We start from the raw sequence: 17,671 nt of genomic DNA on the forward strand, positions 1-17,671 counted from the left end.
ACACATTAAAGCAGAATATATATACACATATATGTATATAAGTGGTTTTCTTTTCAATGGCATGAGTTTGTCCACTGGAAGCAAGCTAATTTTATTATATTTCCTTTACTATATAACTGTTTTTTCCAGTTTTCTGCTGTAGCCCAGCAGAGCCAGGAAGGAGCAGGCACACACCGTCTGCCATGGGAGCTGAGAGCTGTGGAAAGAGTGACAGGCCCCAGCTCACTTGCAGTCACTCAGCAGACTTCCTCCTGGTCCCAACAGGGCTCTGTATACTTCAGTCATGCACACAGGACAGCTCTTACTTTTATTCCTGTAATAGCTGTGGCATTTCATGACCACACAATCTGTGAGCCACAAATGTTTTTCCAAGGCACCAACTAGATATTTTCAGCCTCCCTCTTATGTTGGATTCCACAATATATACCTTTGGGCCTGCCTCCCAACCTCTTACAGTATTTTCATTTAGTGCAAGCCTGTGCTTGCTCTGCACAGAGCTGCCAGCATTAAAGTCATTTCCCAAGAAAGCCCAGCAGCTTTGACTACATCACAGAGTGTCTCTGAGTTTTAGACTGATTCTTTTTGTAACCTTTCTGATAACCCAAAATTCAGTGATCTACAACCAATCATTCCTGTATCCATGAATCCATGCAGAATGGATTCATCTCATTTTGTCTTAAACTGGTGGAAAAAGACAGACACCTCTGAGATGTAACTCATCCCATTTATTTTAGAGAGAAATCTTTCTCCACTGAGTGGAGAGGAGACATCAGTGGCTATCTTGGATTACCTGTATTCCTTTAGGCTTTGTGAAGGCTGGATGAGAGGTATGCCACCCTAGGCTATCCTTAGCAGCTGCAAGGTTATGGAAAGGGAGTTCTCAGCTCCAAAACATAAGAGCTATGTTTTTCTTTTTTTTTTGCCCTGCTGGACCTGTTGCTTTACAGACTTGAGGCAAAATAATCATCAACACTTTAATTAGCTGTTCATACCTAAAACACTATTCCTGGCAATGATATTTCAACAAGGAGGTCCTCGTCCTCCTGCATGCATGCCTTCCCTCCCCAGCTACTAGAATTAAAAATGTAACTTTCTTGTCTTGATCAGTGAAGATCAACTCTATGTGCAGGTCAGCCCTTATTTTCATTTGCTCCCACATTTATTTAAGGGTTTTGTTTGGGAACCAGCAGATGAAATTATATGGTGCTCTTCACATTATATTTAGGTTTGGTTTGGGTGCTACTCTGGGCAAACATTAGTTATGCTGTCTATTTAGATGGATAAATAACATCAAGAAACATACACTGAAAACTAGAAAATAGTTAACTCAATTTGTGTTTCCTGAAAACAACTTTTGCACAAAAAGCCTCTGTCCTGGATGCTAATTCATGCCGAGACCATAGTACAGCAGTCTTTTCCCCTCTGAAGGTGTGCCTCTGAAGTTGTTGCAGATAGACTAGCTCTCTGGAAAATAGTATAAACCAACACAGTCCCAGGAACAAGGTGGCCTTGTCCTCGTTACATCCATAACTTTTCTGAAGAGAAACATTTGTGGTGCAGAGCCCTGAATCCTTGATGTGATGTTTCCTAATACTGTACTTCTTTTTAGGTTAGAGAAAGCGCTGCCATCCTCAAAGAGACATCTCATATGTCACATCTCTCTTCCCACTCAACTCACGCACCAGCATTTTGGTTTGGGTTTATTTGTTTACCATTTTTCCACATAACATTTTCAAAACTTAAACCATGTTGCCCTTGTGTATAATGATACAAATCAGTGTAAAGCATTTATATTATGCAGGTCACTTGTTCAAATCTATCTGTAAAATATTTACATTGTATAGTTCACCTGAAGACATCTATTTATGAGGAAAGCCTTCAGAATATTATACTAGTAGTCAGAGAAGCAAATATCACTTCATAAAAGGTAAGCCTTGGTTTCTTTCCTTTCCTTTTGTATTCAAGATGCCACTGAGTATGTAACAGCAATTTTCTAAATACCTAACTTTTTGTCTGATATTCATATTTTTACTCCTTCTCTGGTTTTGGAAAAGGATCTGAAATATTTAACTTTCTTATGGCATCAGTACTCTGTATACCAAAAGTTCTGTTTTTTTTCCAGTACTTAATGAAATCCAACCCTGCACCTACAGCCAGGTGTGTGATCACACTACTCTTGTAGGATACAGATGGAAAGGAAGAACAAATCACATGTTTAAACATTACAGTTATTGACAAACTTTATTTGTTCTCTAGGTACGGAGTAGCAATTTCTTGAAAATAATGAGCATTCCTGATGCTCCTAAAACATTTTCAATGTTCTCTCCAACATTGGCCAGTTCATCTATAGCTTTGTCCCTTCAAAAAACAGATATCCAAGTGGACTGACTCTTCTCCACATTTGCATCGACCTTTTTCCCATCTGCCCATAAAATACTTGTAGTCCTTATCATCTTTAGTATTCTACACTTGGAAACAGTGAGTCCTGTGGTGTTGTCTGGATGCCTTTGACCTAAACTGCGTCAGAACTCTAATCTCTGAGCCTATATCTTCAAAACAAGCATTTAGAGTATTTAAAGGGAGGCTTTGGTTTGAATCTCATTACATATGAATGTTCTTGCTAATAGAGTGAAGATTTCTTAACTCCAGTCAGATCCTACTCTTCAAAATCCTTCCAGATATTTATTGGGCCAAACTCAGAGCCAACCAGAAGTGGTGGTGGAAAGGAATAAGGTCATGGTCTCCCCCAGATGGATGTGAGCCATTCACTTCTCTAGTGTGTTACATTTTGGTCTTTTGGAGCCAAAGTTTTTCCTGATTTTTTTTTCCTACAGAGTTTGAAAATCCTCTGGGATGACTTGTGTGAACAAAAAGCTTTATCTTTGGTGCCTGTGAGAGGTGTTGGTATTATTTTGGTATTGGTAGAGGTAGAGGTGTTGGTATAGTTATGGATCTGTACTAATCTAGGCCTTAATGCAGGTTCTCTTCCCTCCTATACAGATGAAGATAATACACATTATATATCATGTAATAATTTCTCAGCTATCATGAGTGGGTATCTCTTTGAAGAGAGGAAGTAAACAAATAATTTTACTCATTCCGACCCTCAAAGTACAACATGGTCACCGGTTATTTATTGCTGCCTTATGATTTATGTCAAGACTAGAATCCAGCTAGGTCAACCTAACAGGCAGTGTTTTGCATCCCGTGTAACCAATCTGCATACTGCAATTTAAAGGACACAATCTGAAGCTACACCAAACTGGTCACAAAAGGGCTGGAGGCACAAAAGCGTGACGCTGTTCATGATTACTGGCAATCTGTCCAATCACTTCCATGAATAAAACTTTTTATGAGCCAAATTACTCTCAAAACACTTAAACATCCCTCCAATTCTTTCCTTGGCAAAGATGACAACATGTTACAGCTGCTTATGAATCTCGAGCTACAACATATTGGTAGATAAAACAAAACTGAATTCTTCTGTCTACAGTTATACAGATGGAGTTATCTCTGGGGGGAGGGATGTTCTGAGACAGTCTTAAACAAAGTGTAATCCAAATGGTGAACAAAATTAGTTTTTCTGTGGAGAAGTTCATAGATATACAGTTGCTGTGACAACTGCATTTGGCTCTGAAAAGGGAAAACAAATGGCTCTTTTTAGATTCAAGTAAAATAAATTTAGTCTGGTTGCATAGAAAAATTGCTTTTTCCCTCTAGTTCAAATGGCCCTTCTGTCTCAAGCTTCCTTAGCTTCCCTTTTTAGACTTTAAGGGGTTTCTTATCCTTTTTTTAAAAAAACAGTATATCTATTGGAACTACAAAGGGTGAGAGCACCTCCCTTTCCCATATCCAGAGCACAATTTTGTGTTCCAAAATTCTACAGATTGCACCCTAGTTGCAAAATAATAGAACCAGATTTCCTGCCTCTAAGCAGTATAAAAATGCAAACTTATATTCTTAACTTCATCAGATCATAGAAGACTGGGAAAAGTGGGAAAGAGCTGTTATTATCAGTCTGTTGGGAATGCAGTATATCAGGTCTGAAATGCTTGCTGCATCTGATATGAAAGATAGCCAGGGTGATTTTTTGTTCTGTTGGCAGTTGGAGAGCCAAGTGGATTTTACACCTTTGGTATTGTATATCCTTTATCAGCTCTCCGCTTCCAGCACTTGTGCATGCATACCCCTCCCACGATCAAACAGGCCAGTGCAACAGGAATCATTGCAATGTACCAGGACAGACCACCAGCTGGAAAAGTAAACAAATTAAGTATTAGAAAAACAGAAAAAAAAACCCCAACAAACTCCCAGGAACATAGTTCTCTACACTCAAGTTGGAAGAGGAGAAATGGCAATAAAAAGATGTCTGCAAGTTAACCTTCCAGCAGGGCTTATGACCTTTGAAAGGAAGAGATCTATTAATTGAGCACTCTGGGAAATGTGTTCATGAAGATAAGAGGAAGGATTGGAAAACAACAGAGAGCAAGAATTTAAAGCTCAATCTTTTGCATACACCCAATTTTCTGAACCCCTGATCAGAGCAGCTGCATGCTTTCTATCTTGGTTTGTTAAAAGCAGAGACATTCCAAGCAGGAAATCCAAGCACTGTGTGGAGCAGGAATACTTAACAATTAGTCCACCCTCAAGTTATGTTAATAATTTTTTCCTACAGAGCAGCTTCTAAATTAGTAACAATCAACCCAAGACTCAGAACTTCTTCCCAAATCTGTCTAATTTCCAACGCCAGTGTCTATCCAGACCATTCTGGATTGTTCCAACGTTCCAATTGCCTATTCTGTAGTTATTCCTTTGTAGCTCATGGAAGACAGGGGCAGCACATGATCCAGCAAAATGAGTACAAATCTCTCATCATAGGGTGCTGGAGTGAGTCATAACTGATAATGAAGTCTGAAAGGGTTCATGTGCCTTTCTAAGACAGTGTGAGCAGTCTTTGGGATTCACCAACGTCATGCAAAGAAACAATTAGCATTGCTTCACATTGTTTATACAGCTGGTTCTTGGCCAATGGTTTATCACACTGCAACGTTAATTGTGCTGAGTTTAGGTCTTCTCTTCCCATCACCAGGAGCCAAAATAACAACACCCATCATAATTTACACTTGTTATTTTGGCAGCAGTCTGTGCATGAGGAACACTCTAATAATTTATTCTGTTATTGTCTTTTTTTCCCTACTTGTTGAAGAACTGGAAGAGATTTGGCCTTGCTGCAAAGAGAGATTGCCAGTAGTCTCACTGGAACACTTATTTCACAAAGTATATCTAAATTGGAGTTTTATCCAATAAACAGATATACCAAGAGTTTTATCCAATAAACAGATATACCAGCACAGACAGATCCTTATCCCTGCATAAAATGTCAGTAAATGACCTACAGAAGGTGCATTTTGTGAATAGGCTGTATCAAAGTCTACAGGTGAAAGAAGCAACCAGATTTTTCCCAGACAGTAACTCTAGCCTCTTACAGTATAAATAGATCAGATGATAATTTAGCATTAGAATAATAATAAAAATTATCAAAAATAAGCAGTAAAAATAGCTACCTTCCTGCTTGACCCTTGTTGGCAGTTCTTGGTATCCGTATCTGTTCTGGGCCAGACAGGTGAAGTCTGTGTAAAAGTCCACTTCTTCAACAGAATCAAAAATCAGTGGTACTTCAATGAAGTTCTCACCATTTTCTACAATTTCTCTGGAAGAATAAGAAAGATATAATGTTAATTATTTTAATAAGATAGCTTTTCTCAATTTGATATGTTCATTCTAACAGCACATTGCAAGAAAATGCATTAAATATTAGTTTGTTTCTGAACCAGCCCCCCAGCATTCAAGGATGCCTGTTGTCTTCAGCCCAGTTGTGCTAATTACTTGAGTCCCAGTGGGCAGTACCTATCCTGCAGTTTTTGGAGTCTAGAGGGAAAAAAATACCTGGATTTGTCTTGCAAAAATAAAGAAGAGAGGGAAAAGGCAAGTGGAATTCTGTGTATCTTTGATACATTAACAGTGTGCAAGGACCTAATTCCTTTTCTCTGACCACCTGAGGTTAATTCTTACAATCAGCTGAAAGAGGACATATGGAAAACATAACCCTGCAAATGTTCTCTGAGAAAGCTGAACCACCATTCCTGTCTATCACATGCTCAAAGCCAATAGCTCAATACAAGAAACTGTCCAAGAAGTTTTCAGCTAATTTCAACATGATTATTTTAGGAGTCACACTATTTGAAAATGTTTTTTTAGCTGGAGTCAGACATTGTCCCTTGATATCTTTTAGTCATTACCAGAGCACTTGTCCATTATGAGCCTGCATTGCACGGCAGCAATGGAATTCCCTGGGCACTCCTCCCAGGAGCTCTTCACCCAAGATTTCTGCAGGGAATTGTATTCCCAGTGGCATTTGAGCTGTTTTGTCATGCTGCCGTAATGAGGGCTTCCAGCAGAACTGGGGTGTCTCACACACTGTGGGTCGTGCAGGAACCTCATCTGTCACTGTCAATGTGCTTGTGAAATTGTATTATAATATATAACAGCAATAATTATAGTGGTAGGCATAAGAAAAATAATTTTTAAAGTCCAAGTAATAAAGTGCTGCTCTACTCTAAAGCCTGCAGAGACTATACCTGCAGTACATTTTTATATGGTTCCTGGCCACAGGTTCAATGCATTTTCACTTATCCGTATAAACAAGATCAATTTCCCCAGTCATGCTGTGGGGACTGGGAAAACACCTAAAGGCCTGGGCATTCAGCTCAGTTCCTATGTTACCTCTGGCTGCAGCATGGCCAGGCTGTTATCTGGCACTGGTGGCCACAAATTGCCAAAACCATCTTACATCCATAAGAGTTAAACATTCTTGTCCCCCAAAACACGGATGCCACATCCCCCAACTCTGTTGGAAATGGCCTCTAGCCCATGCTAAGCCCTAATCAATAGCCAGAAATCCTTTGGGAAGGTGCTAGCTGGTGTGTGACCAGTTTAGCAAGTAACAGCAGAGGCAATGGCACCCCAGAGCCAAGGAACCTTCTGGGCTCTGTGCACCAGTACAGGCATAGCCACCAGGCAAGGATAATGATCTGTTTTGGAACTCCAAGCTTCATGAAACAAGAAACTAAACAAGCTGATTTGGTACTCAGTGAGGAGATTTCAGTCAGAAAGTTTAGCTTACATTTACAAAAACAGTAGAGATGTGCGAGGATGTAGTGAGTTACTCAGCTAACTCACCACAGGTACAGAAAGCAGATATCTTTCCCTTTCCTAGTGGGAAAAGCCTTGAGGTATGTAGCTATGAGGCAGCTGAAAGAAGGCTCCTCAAGAATGGGACACTCTATGAATCAGGGCAAGAGGATGCGGAGCATCCTATTTCTCTCTCGCACCAGCATTCCCTTCAGTGCTACCCTAGCATCTGTTCTAGCACTCAGCAGGTGTCTGTGTGAGTCAGCTTAACTCACTAATGTGGAAAAGAACAAGCTTAGGGAGAAAAACAGTGTTAGTTACAAAACAAAACAAAAACCATCAAAACACTAGATAATTTTCTGTTGTCTTAGTGTATTCTGAGAACCTCATGAATGTCAGGGAGAGAATGTTGCCACTTGCTAGCATGGGGAAAGGAAAGAGGTAAGAGAAGCTCTGGGAAGGATCAAGTCTCCTTGCTTTCCACTACAGTCAGCCCTTACAACAGCTCAGTTGTTCATGAAAATGTGCTTAAAGTTTGTCTCAAAGTTGGCTCATTTGCAAAATACCATGTCACAAAAAACAGAGATAAAGCATTTATTTCACTGACTGGTTGGACTTGGGGGTTTATTTGCTTGCCTGCACATTTTTTTGCTCAGCTCTCACCTTCACTTCAGATCTGTCCATTTCCCATTTCATTACCTGGCATTCAGCTGCACTGAGAGCCCCTGTAGCACTGCAGGTTAGAACAATAAGCACAGGAAGCACTTTCAGCCAGACTTACTGTCGTTCCCCCTCTGTAACTCTGCTTTGTTTATAAACCACGTCAACGCTGCTGTCATTTGCCAGCCATTCCACATCAGTTTGGAAATGGCTGCTCAGCCCAACAAACACTTTGCACGGGAGAGTCATCTTGGAGCCTGTCAAAAAAAAAAATTGAAAAACAATTTAGACACACATGAAGAACTACTTTTTGTTTTGTTGAAAACCACCAGCTCCAGTGGGAGATCCCACACACATCAAGAACCACTACTTTCAAAACTGAAGTCAGTCTCCAGGTTGCTTTTGATCCCTACTCCTTGGCAGCAAGACCCTTCAGTGTGGCAGTCCTTCCTGCTGCTAACCAAATAATTTCCCTACTGCAACACTTAGCAGCTCTTGCACTAAACACACTCCCCGGAGGCAAGGCTGTGTCCTGGAGGCCTTGCCCCTTCTGACGTGGTGCAGCCCAAAGGGCACTGTGTGATTAACCCTTCTGGAGCAGCTGCAGGAACCAGCAGCACAGCTTCACTCAGAGATGCTGTGCGTGAGGACATTCAGCTGAAGGTTGGACTTCCAGGGATACAGAGATTTTGCAGAATTTCTGAAATTTTTAATCGCTATAATTACTGTAACTCAGGAATAAGGAGGTTTCAGACTGATGTGTATCTATAGTATAAGGCAGTATCGATAAACCCAGAAGACAGGATCTGGTTGTAGACGTTAAAAAGCGAAGAATACCCCAGAACCAACCCTCAACTAATATAACTGAGATCAAAAAACTACAACAATTTATACCAACAAATTACACCATAAGAGGACCTGCTCTAGTTTTTGTCTGACTAAACGTTTCCAAATATGATGTTGGGCCTTACCAAGAACAGCTGATGTTGTCTTTTGGGCTGGATACACAATTATCGGGGTAATTCTCTTCTCTTGCTCTTGGCAGAAAAAGAGAACAGAGTCAGTGCCGACAAGAGAAAATGTAGGCATGAAACACGCCACTTCACCCAACACCCGCCGTCTCCCAGGAAAGGATTTGATTGCTAAAGCCGCCGGGAAGCAGAGCTATTGCTGCTCCGAGCCGGAGCCCCGCGGCTGTGGGGACGGGCCGGATCCCGCTCCCCGCCGGGCCTCGGGACGCCGTGAGCAATGTGCGGCACCGCCGCCCCCTGCCGGCCGCTCTGCGCAGCAGCGCCCCGGCCCCGCCGCCGCCGTCCCCGCCCTGTGACACAGCGGCCTGTCCCCGCCCTGGGCCGCCGCCGAATGGCTGGTCTCCGAGCCCCCCGAAGGCCTCGGCAGTGACACGCCGAGTGTCCTGCCGCCAAGACCTCAGTTATTCCGGTTAACAAGCGCAGGTACTTGCAGGAGATACCCCCGCCCTGCCAGGGGTGCTGCAGGAGCCCCTTCCGGGCCAGGACTAGCCCTCCCTTGGCGCGGCTGAAAGGCTGAGCATCAGCTCCTCTCAAGAATTTTATTAGCAAAGAAGAGGTTTTCTTATGTGCTGTAATGTTTTAATGTGTCCATCATTGAATCATAGAACCACAGAATAATTTAGGTTGGAAGGAACTTTAAAATGTTCCTAAAACCTTTCCTAAAAGTTCTTAGGACCACTAGTTCCAACCCTCCTGCCATGGGCATGGACACTTTCCACTCGACCAGGTTGCTCAAATCCCCATCCAACCTAGTCTTGAACTCTTCCAGGGAGGGGTTGGGAGCATCCACAACTTTTCTGGGCAACTTGTGCCAGTGCCTCACTACCCTCACAGTAAAAAACTTCCTCCTAATAGCTAATCTCAACTTGCCCTCTTTCGGTCTGAAGCCATTCGTCCTTGTCCTGTCACTTCATGCTCTTGTAAGAAGCCCCTCTCCATTTTTCTTATAAGCCCCCTTCAGGTACTGGGAGGCCGCAATTCGGTCACACCAAAGCCTTCTCTTTTCCAGGCTGAATAAACCCAATTCTCTCAGCCTTTCCTTGTAGGAGAGGTGCTCCATCCCTCTGATCATCTGATACTATACTTACCAACAGTCTCCAGTTGAATTCTCCTGGTGATTTCATACGACACACCTTCAAATGGAAATGACATCTTGCAGGTGTAATACCCCGCATCTGTTGGTAGCACAGATGTCATGATCAGAGACGCTGAACCTTTCAGAATGATGAATCTTTCATTGTCCTCTTCCAAAGGCTGAGCATCCTGGAGAAAGGACCGTAACTGATGTTATGACTCAGATAGCTGCACCCTGTGTAACTCTCAGACAAATTATCTCTGTCTCTCTGTTACTAGAAGTTCACTTATCACTGGGAAATCTGAGCAGTTCTGCTTTCCCACCAAAGCACAAGTTCTTTTAATGTGTATCCATCTCTAAAATGCCTTGTGGCACTATATGTGTGAAGTATGAAGAATTGCTGTTTTAATCTATCTATAATGTGTGTGCATAGCTCTTCTATAGTGCACATTTTAAGATGAAAAACATATAATAGGCTCTTCCTTGAGTCATCTTAAGAGCAATCACACAAGATTTTAGTACCTATGGAGGTTTTCACAATGTTATCCATACATATCCATGTGTATGTATCCATACTTTCCATACATGACCACAGAAGAGTAATATTCTAAGGCGTTCTTTGGAGACAAATACTTGTAACCATGCAGGATTTCACATAACTGTTACTTAGCCTATAAACTATTAGAAATTCCTGCTCTGTATCCCAAAGGCTCTGTTCATACAGGGTCTGGAGACCTGCTAGTAGAAATTATGTTCGTCCCTCATGAAGGTGGGGTAGCTCTTTCTTACATTTGTAACAAGAACCATATTGAGGGGCAGCCTTTCACTTAGATAGAGTAGGTTAAGTTCCCACTTCTGAAGGGAGTCCTGAGCAGCAACATTTTGCTGGTATGGTACAGATCATAGCCTAAGCACTGCAAGCCAGCCTGTATATTGCATCCTATGGTCAGGCTACAACTGCACAAGGCAGAGCGTGTGATCATAGTGGGAGTGTAAATAAAAGCTAAATCGAGGTATTATGGAAATGGAAGAAGATTCCCCTGCTTTCCAGTGTGAAATTGAACAGCCAAGGATGTTGTATTTGATCTTGGAGGCAAAACGAGGCTTGCCTACTTGAAAAGAAGCAAACTGGCCAGTTAGGCAAGAGAACTCTCCAGCATTATGTAATTCATCCAGTATCTCCAAATGGTGTATTCCAGTTGATTAATGAAAGCTACCCCACCTGAACATGGAGGCAGTATCCTTGGGAGGTCCTACTTTATGGGATTCACTAGAGGGGCCATGAAAAGAAGCACAGTGTCAAAGAGAAGGACCTGATACCAGGTGGCACACCCTGGAGTTGGGTAAGTAATTTAGCCTTATAAACAGTTGCACTACCTGTGAGAGTATAAAACATGTGGAACACTTCACTCTGTGCTGAGTGTGCCCCAGAGAACTTTTCTTAAAATGTATACATCTGCCCCAAAAATCCCAGTATATTACACTCTACTAGTGATTTAAACAACATTATATTCAGGAGAAACGTAAAGTGGATATTTATGTGCCCAATTGGGATGAAGCTGTGCACTAAGGGGAAATAAATGTTCTACCTTGTACCACTTGAGCTCCAGGCTTGTCCTGTTTGGTGTAAAATCCCAGAGGTCAGGACAAACAATCTTTCCAGATGTGAAAGTGAATAGGACCTGGGGATAGGCAATCTCCCAAGCAGCTGTTTTCTCCACAACTGTGAGGTGGATGGAGACTTCGGCGCAGTAGGAGGAGTTCCTGATGACAGAGCAGGGAGAGGTGAGCCCCCAAGAGTGATGAGGGGAACTCAAATAACACCCTTGGTTTCCTCCTGGCTCCATTTCCCTCCTTAACAGAGGCCAAGACTAAGATCACACCAGGCAGGATGCTGGAAAATCACTGGTACTGTTCTTTAGGCGCAATCAAAACATGTTGCTGACACGTCTGCCTCAGACCTTCAATCTTTTCTTTTCTTTTTAGTACAAGTTTCCTGTGCACCTTCAGGCTGCAGCACGATTTTAACTGTGTGAGGAGGGGGAACATGTTGACCTGAACAGTAGCAGATGTGTCATGAACCCTCCCCCATTTCCTTGGAAGAGATTTTGACTGTGAAAACCCTAATGATTAAATGAAAAGCTTGAAACATGTATTACAATACATCTGCAGTTACTATTGCACAACCATAGACAATTCTGCAAGTACATATCACTTTCTGTAGCAAATGAGGCATTCTGGCTTTGAAAGGCTTGCAATATTCAACTTTTCTTTGTGGCCCCAAGTGACAATCATTTCCAGTCCCAAGGAAGACCACACTGGGAGAGATAGATGCTTAAATTCCACCCTTTACAACCTCTGGAAGCCCGCTTCAGAGATGCCGTTACTCAGGGCAGTGCATGATCCTTGAAGGTGCCAGTGAAGCCAGGGAGGCTGGGCTGCCACCTCCAGGAGAGCAGCTGTGGGCTGCAAGCAGGCAGACTGACAATATTGCCAAGGCACTGTGGCCATCTGTCACGTACAGGCCAGATGCCCAAATCCAAAATATTTTTTTCCCAGAACACAGAAGCAGAGATCTGTGATAGTTTGCTGCTACCTTCATTTTACAGAGTTGGTAAAAAGATCTGCTGCCTTCCCTGCGGGATAATTTGTAAAGGAAATATAATTTGCTTGCACTTTATTAATCCTATAATAATGTTAGCAATGAAGTTACCCACTTGGCTCTTGCATGCCTTTTTCAAACAAATTTCACAGCATTTTACTAGATCTCTCAGTAACACTGCCATAGTGTCATATATTGACACAGTGAGGCAGAATAGTCCAAAAAGGGGATTTAAAAGCATTCCTGAATATCTCAGGCAACTACTCTGCTCTAGAGTATTTGCAGCCTTTTGTTGTTTGGGCTTCACTACCAGTGTCTTCTCTTCTGTTCCACAACTGAAATTGCTGCTGAGACGTGGGGAAAGGCCAACCTGACATGCTGAGCATGATTTCTCGGCTTGTCCATCTCTTCTACTGCTGACATGCATCCCTCACAAGGTGTGCCATGCAAGCAAGGAGACCATGATGTCCACAAGCAGCTCCAGGGATGTAGAGATATGTTCTCCAGTATAAACCCCACAGCTAAGTGCCTGAGGTATACTGAGAGGCTGGCTGGCAGCAGGAGATGGCAGGGGACGGGGACCTGGAACATCTTCAGAAGTTCAGGCCCTAAGGGTGATGGGATTTTTTTGCCTTCCTCGGTCCTCAACAAATCCAGACCCTGGCATCTCTTCTGACATGGTACAAGTGCATTGTCAGACTGAAAACACTCAGAAAAAATTACCAATACGGCTGAAAAGAGCCATGGCTAACATGGCTCTGCAACACCACAAGTCTGGTACTAGTCTAGCAAGTACACACTGTGTCTCATGAAAAGCCTTCCACCAGTATCAAGTCAATGAAATTCTGGTTTAGAATGTGACTCAGAAGAAAAGCGAAGACGAGGGATATGGAAGAGGGAAGAGGAAAGCCACTGCAGAGCCACAATGCCTTATATATGCTTCATAAGGCAATCTGAGGTGCAACAGCAAAGCCGCCACTTGCAGCATGTCCCACTTGTCATAGCACTGACTGGCTAAGAGGTAATTAGAAAAAACTCTCTGTACACTATTCTCCTATATTATTGCAGCCAAAGTGGCAACCCTGTGTCACCATTTATCCAGGTTTCAGTACTGGTAACTATAGAAGACACACAACACACTCTAAGGGTCCTGACTTCCCACATTTTTTCTCTCTAATAAGGCCAGCAAGGAAATTATCTTATCCAGAAATGCCCTGAATGTAACTGGAGTTTAGAATCAAGGTAATGCATTTAGACATAGTCATTTTGTTAGTGAACAAAATTTTCTTTTAAATACCTACCTTCTTGTGCAGATATATACTCCTGAGTCTTCTAGCATCACTGGTAAAAACCAGAGTGCATTTCCTTTTGCCCAGATTCTTGAATCTTCATCTCTTCCTGATATCATGGTGTTTGAACCATTTTTATACCATGTGATATTAGGGGTCAAGGCAGAGAAATCCAAATGTTTGTGTCTGGGGGAAGGACATTTCAGAACCACAGGTTCTCCATGCAGTTCATAGAAGTGTTTAAAAAACACGGTGTGATCTGGGCAGTTTTCTATACAAATCAGAGACATTTTTACATTACTGTCAGAGAGGAACATTTAAAAGAATGGTGAGGGAAACAGAAGGGAAAAAGACAAATACACTTACCTGTGTTTTTGACTTGCTGGAGTCTGAAAGCAGAGGCACCTACTGTGCACGTCACCAGAACAAAGAAGAGCCCATGCATTTTTTTTCCACAGAAAAATCTCAGAAGAAGAGGGTTGAAGGAAAGTGTTTTGAAATCTACAAGGAAGTTTATTACAAGACAGATTATATAATCAAAATACTCAACATTATCTAAAGAATTAATTGCTATTTTTCTCATTCCAGACCTGGGTAGTTTTGGTCCATCCTCAGTGAGCAGAAAGGTGTCTCGATCCCTAGTTTATGTGAGCTGAACTGTGGAACCAGAACATCTGGCTTGGCATACACATATCACTTCTGGCCCTTCCCTTTCACTCCAGAAGATGAAAACAGCATACCACAAGATGCTGCTGTCCCCACAGCTTTTCAGAGCAACAGCTACGCGTGGAAACATTTACCTCTGCTTATTTTGCATTAAGATGTGACTGAGGCACAGGTTGGCTGCTTCGAGTGAGCTGTGGTGTAGTAGCTTGGGTGAACACAGGAGCAAAGTAGGCCAGCTAGTGTGAATCAGGCTGCAGGAAAACTTCCTGCTACAAGCAGAGCCAAGCTTTCTTGTCTCCAACAAATGTTTCTGTTGGGACAAAAAACATTGACTCCCATGGCATGTATACCCATCTTGATGGTGGTGCACAAGTTTTCAGCATTGACACTATTACCATCTGTTCTTAAAAAAAAAAGATAAGGAAAACCCTGAACAACCTGTCCTGAAAATCAGACAGGGTGGCTGCTAAGGGAAAACAAAATTCTCCTCTGCCAGTCATTCATCAAGTGTCATCTGTATGGACCTGACATGGGCATGACAGTGTCTGTGTACATCACTGAATGCTTCGAATCTGCCACGAGGCCTCAGCTCCTGCTAGTCAGCTGATGGATCATTCTTTACCTTGGTGTGCCATGGGCAAAAATATATAAAACATGCTGGATAGAGGCACTAGCTTATGCTCTGTGTAAGGAATTTATGAGAAATACAGTACACATATCTACATGATACATTTCCATTTTATGTACAGAAATGGAAATTGCATGCATTTAACATTACCTTAAAACTATGATGAATATTAAATGACTGTACAACTATTTCAAATCAAAACCAAAGATAAATATTTCTACCAATATAACAAAGCCATATTCATAGGTATATACCTTTGGGCATCTTCTTGTAGCCTGTCATGCTCATACTTCCATCATGGTTTTAATCCAGATTTCTTCCTGTTCTAGTAGCTATACTTGCCTGACATCTGATAGTTTGACTACAATAAACTATTTCCAGATTACTGTCATCTGTACAACACCACAAAACCAACCTCTTGCTCAATAATACTCTTTCATAACCATGGGTCATCTCCCCTACTCTTAGGTCTGCGCAGGTTTCCAGGGAACTGGTATGGACCTCTAGCCTCTCTCAGCTACACCTGAACCAGGTGCTAGAGGCATTAACAAACCCAACGGTTCACATCAATACCAGGTGAGTTTCTCTCTCAGATCCTTTGCCTTACTTGGTTATTCTGTTCAGAGCTTTCTGGTCCCTTTGGTTTAGTAACTAACAATCTCCATAAGCCATTTGAGGGTTTAGGGAAGGTTTTCATTCCCAAATTTCAATCAGATTCACTTACCTGTGTTTCTGTAGTCTTTCAGCCATAAGCATCTCACAAAAAGAAGCTACCAGACTGAAAATTCCTGATGAGGACCTTATATAGGGTTGAGCTCAACACACAGCGGAAATTTGTTTCTTATTGCCCAATCAGATTTGTGTCAAAACCAAATAACGTTTTAGACCCAGCTTTCTTTCCTTCCGTAGAGTGAGGATAAGAGAAACAGAGGCAGACACAGAGAGAAAATATGTGTTTGGATTTCCCAAAAAAAGGGGAAATGACTGCTAAATATATGACTAATTTTCCCCTTTTCTGACGAATGGTAGCTTGCATACACTCATGTCTTCACATGACTATTTCACACGCTACCTCAAGTAAAAATTTTCATGGGTAACAAAAGGTGCACTGCAGCATAGTCAGCAGCTAAATAATTGCACAGCAGTTAAATAATTGCAATCTTCACATTTTGTGGTTTATCAAGCTCTTCATGGACAACATAAATCTTCTGTGATTTCCCAGATCCTTCGTGAATCACAAATGTGCTGATTCCCCTTTCCTCTCATAACATCCATTTAATGTGACAGCCTGCATTAAGGCTTTCTTGCAATGGGATATAAAGAAATAACAGCTAGAAGCAAATTATGGTTTCCAGGCTCATGAGGAGGAATAAGAAAAGGATAATGAATTGTGGCAATTTTGGCCTTTTAGAAGAGGGTAATCAAGTGAGGGACTGCAGTTCCCAGATGGACTAATATCCTCAGATACACCTAAGAAGGATCAACACTTTTCAACAGCTTTCTTCAGAAGAGTTCTACCCTGGCTGTCTTTTTATCCAGAAAATATCTTGATCACATGCAACAGTATGAGGACCTCAAGTTTCAGTTGTTTATCTGGAGGTGCAAAAGTCTGGTTTAGAATAACTCAAGAAGAAAGAAAAGATAGAACAAGAATTTCATATTTTTTTAGTAGATGTCTGCTGAGAAGGCCACGTTGTTTTGCGGTTAGCTATCACTGAGTATTTATAAACAGAAATGTGCAAGTCTAGCAGCTATATATATAGAGACTCTCTTAGGGAAGCTGGTGTCATTCTGTGGTTTCACTCTGCTGATGAGTCATTGATACAGCTTGAGATGCTGGAGTGTAGCTGTGAAATTCCTGACTTAAAGACCAGACTATTCCCCATATGTCTCACTCGTTGCTCATCTCACTAGATAGATATTTCCCACACCAGGGCTACATGCACTTTCTTGCTACAGTTGGGTGGATTTTGCTGTCCTTGGACACGCCAGTAAAATAATCAAAATATCAAGAAATATCTAGTCTTTTGGAAGTTACTTGCAACAGAGACTTTCAAAAGGCCTCCACAAGCAAGGTATGTCTGTCCATTGTCCCTAGTCAATGGAAGTCAGGCATTGGAATGGTGATTACATCATTTCTACAAGGGACAGTTAATGTGTCAGCTTCTTGAAGCAGCTCCCAGGTTTTGCTGCTTCTCCTGGAGGAACTTACCCTGTTATAGTGGCTCTGTGGCTGATAATGTTTGGCATCCAAGAACTGCAATCCCTTGGACTTTGTTATTTATTCTATTATCCAGTTTTGCCAAGCAAACTTCATGCAATAAAAACTGAAGTAAATTTCTCTGGTTCACATAAGAATAAAGTGACAAAAGGTATTAAGAAATCCTGAATGTTGAAAGCTGACTAGAAAGCAGATGCAAAGTAAACCACAACTATTGCACCAACACTTGTTCTTGGGCTTATTGATATGAGAAAACCTGGTTTTAATAATTTATAATACCCTTGTGCTCAGTTCCAAGATGGGGTCTT

The 17,671-nt window shown here is 41.8% G+C and overlaps 1 protein-coding gene across 1 annotated transcript; it reads right to left on the minus strand.

The window, feature by feature from the left end:
* Window positions 1–905: 905 nt before the first annotated feature.
* Window positions 906–16,078, minus strand: IL1R2 (interleukin 1 receptor type 2). The gene is given in 10 exon segments (XM_068180376.1): window positions 906–4,252; window positions 5,565–5,710; window positions 7,973–8,108; window positions 8,823–8,888; window positions 9,971–10,145; window positions 11,547–11,721; window positions 13,861–14,119; window positions 14,215–14,299; window positions 14,301–14,349; window positions 15,867–16,078. Coding segments are annotated over 10 exon segments (1,251 nt in total). The 5' UTR covers window positions 15,899–16,078; the 3' UTR covers window positions 906–4,124.
* Between the last annotated feature and the right edge of the window lie 1,593 nt (window positions 16,079–17,671).

The sequence above is a fragment of the Anomalospiza imberbis genome, chromosome 2 (assembly GCF_031753505.1).
Source record: "Anomalospiza imberbis isolate Cuckoo-Finch-1a 21T00152 chromosome 2, ASM3175350v1, whole genome shotgun sequence".
In the NCBI taxonomy this organism is placed as follows: domain Eukaryota; kingdom Metazoa; phylum Chordata; class Aves; order Passeriformes; family Viduidae; genus Anomalospiza; species Anomalospiza imberbis.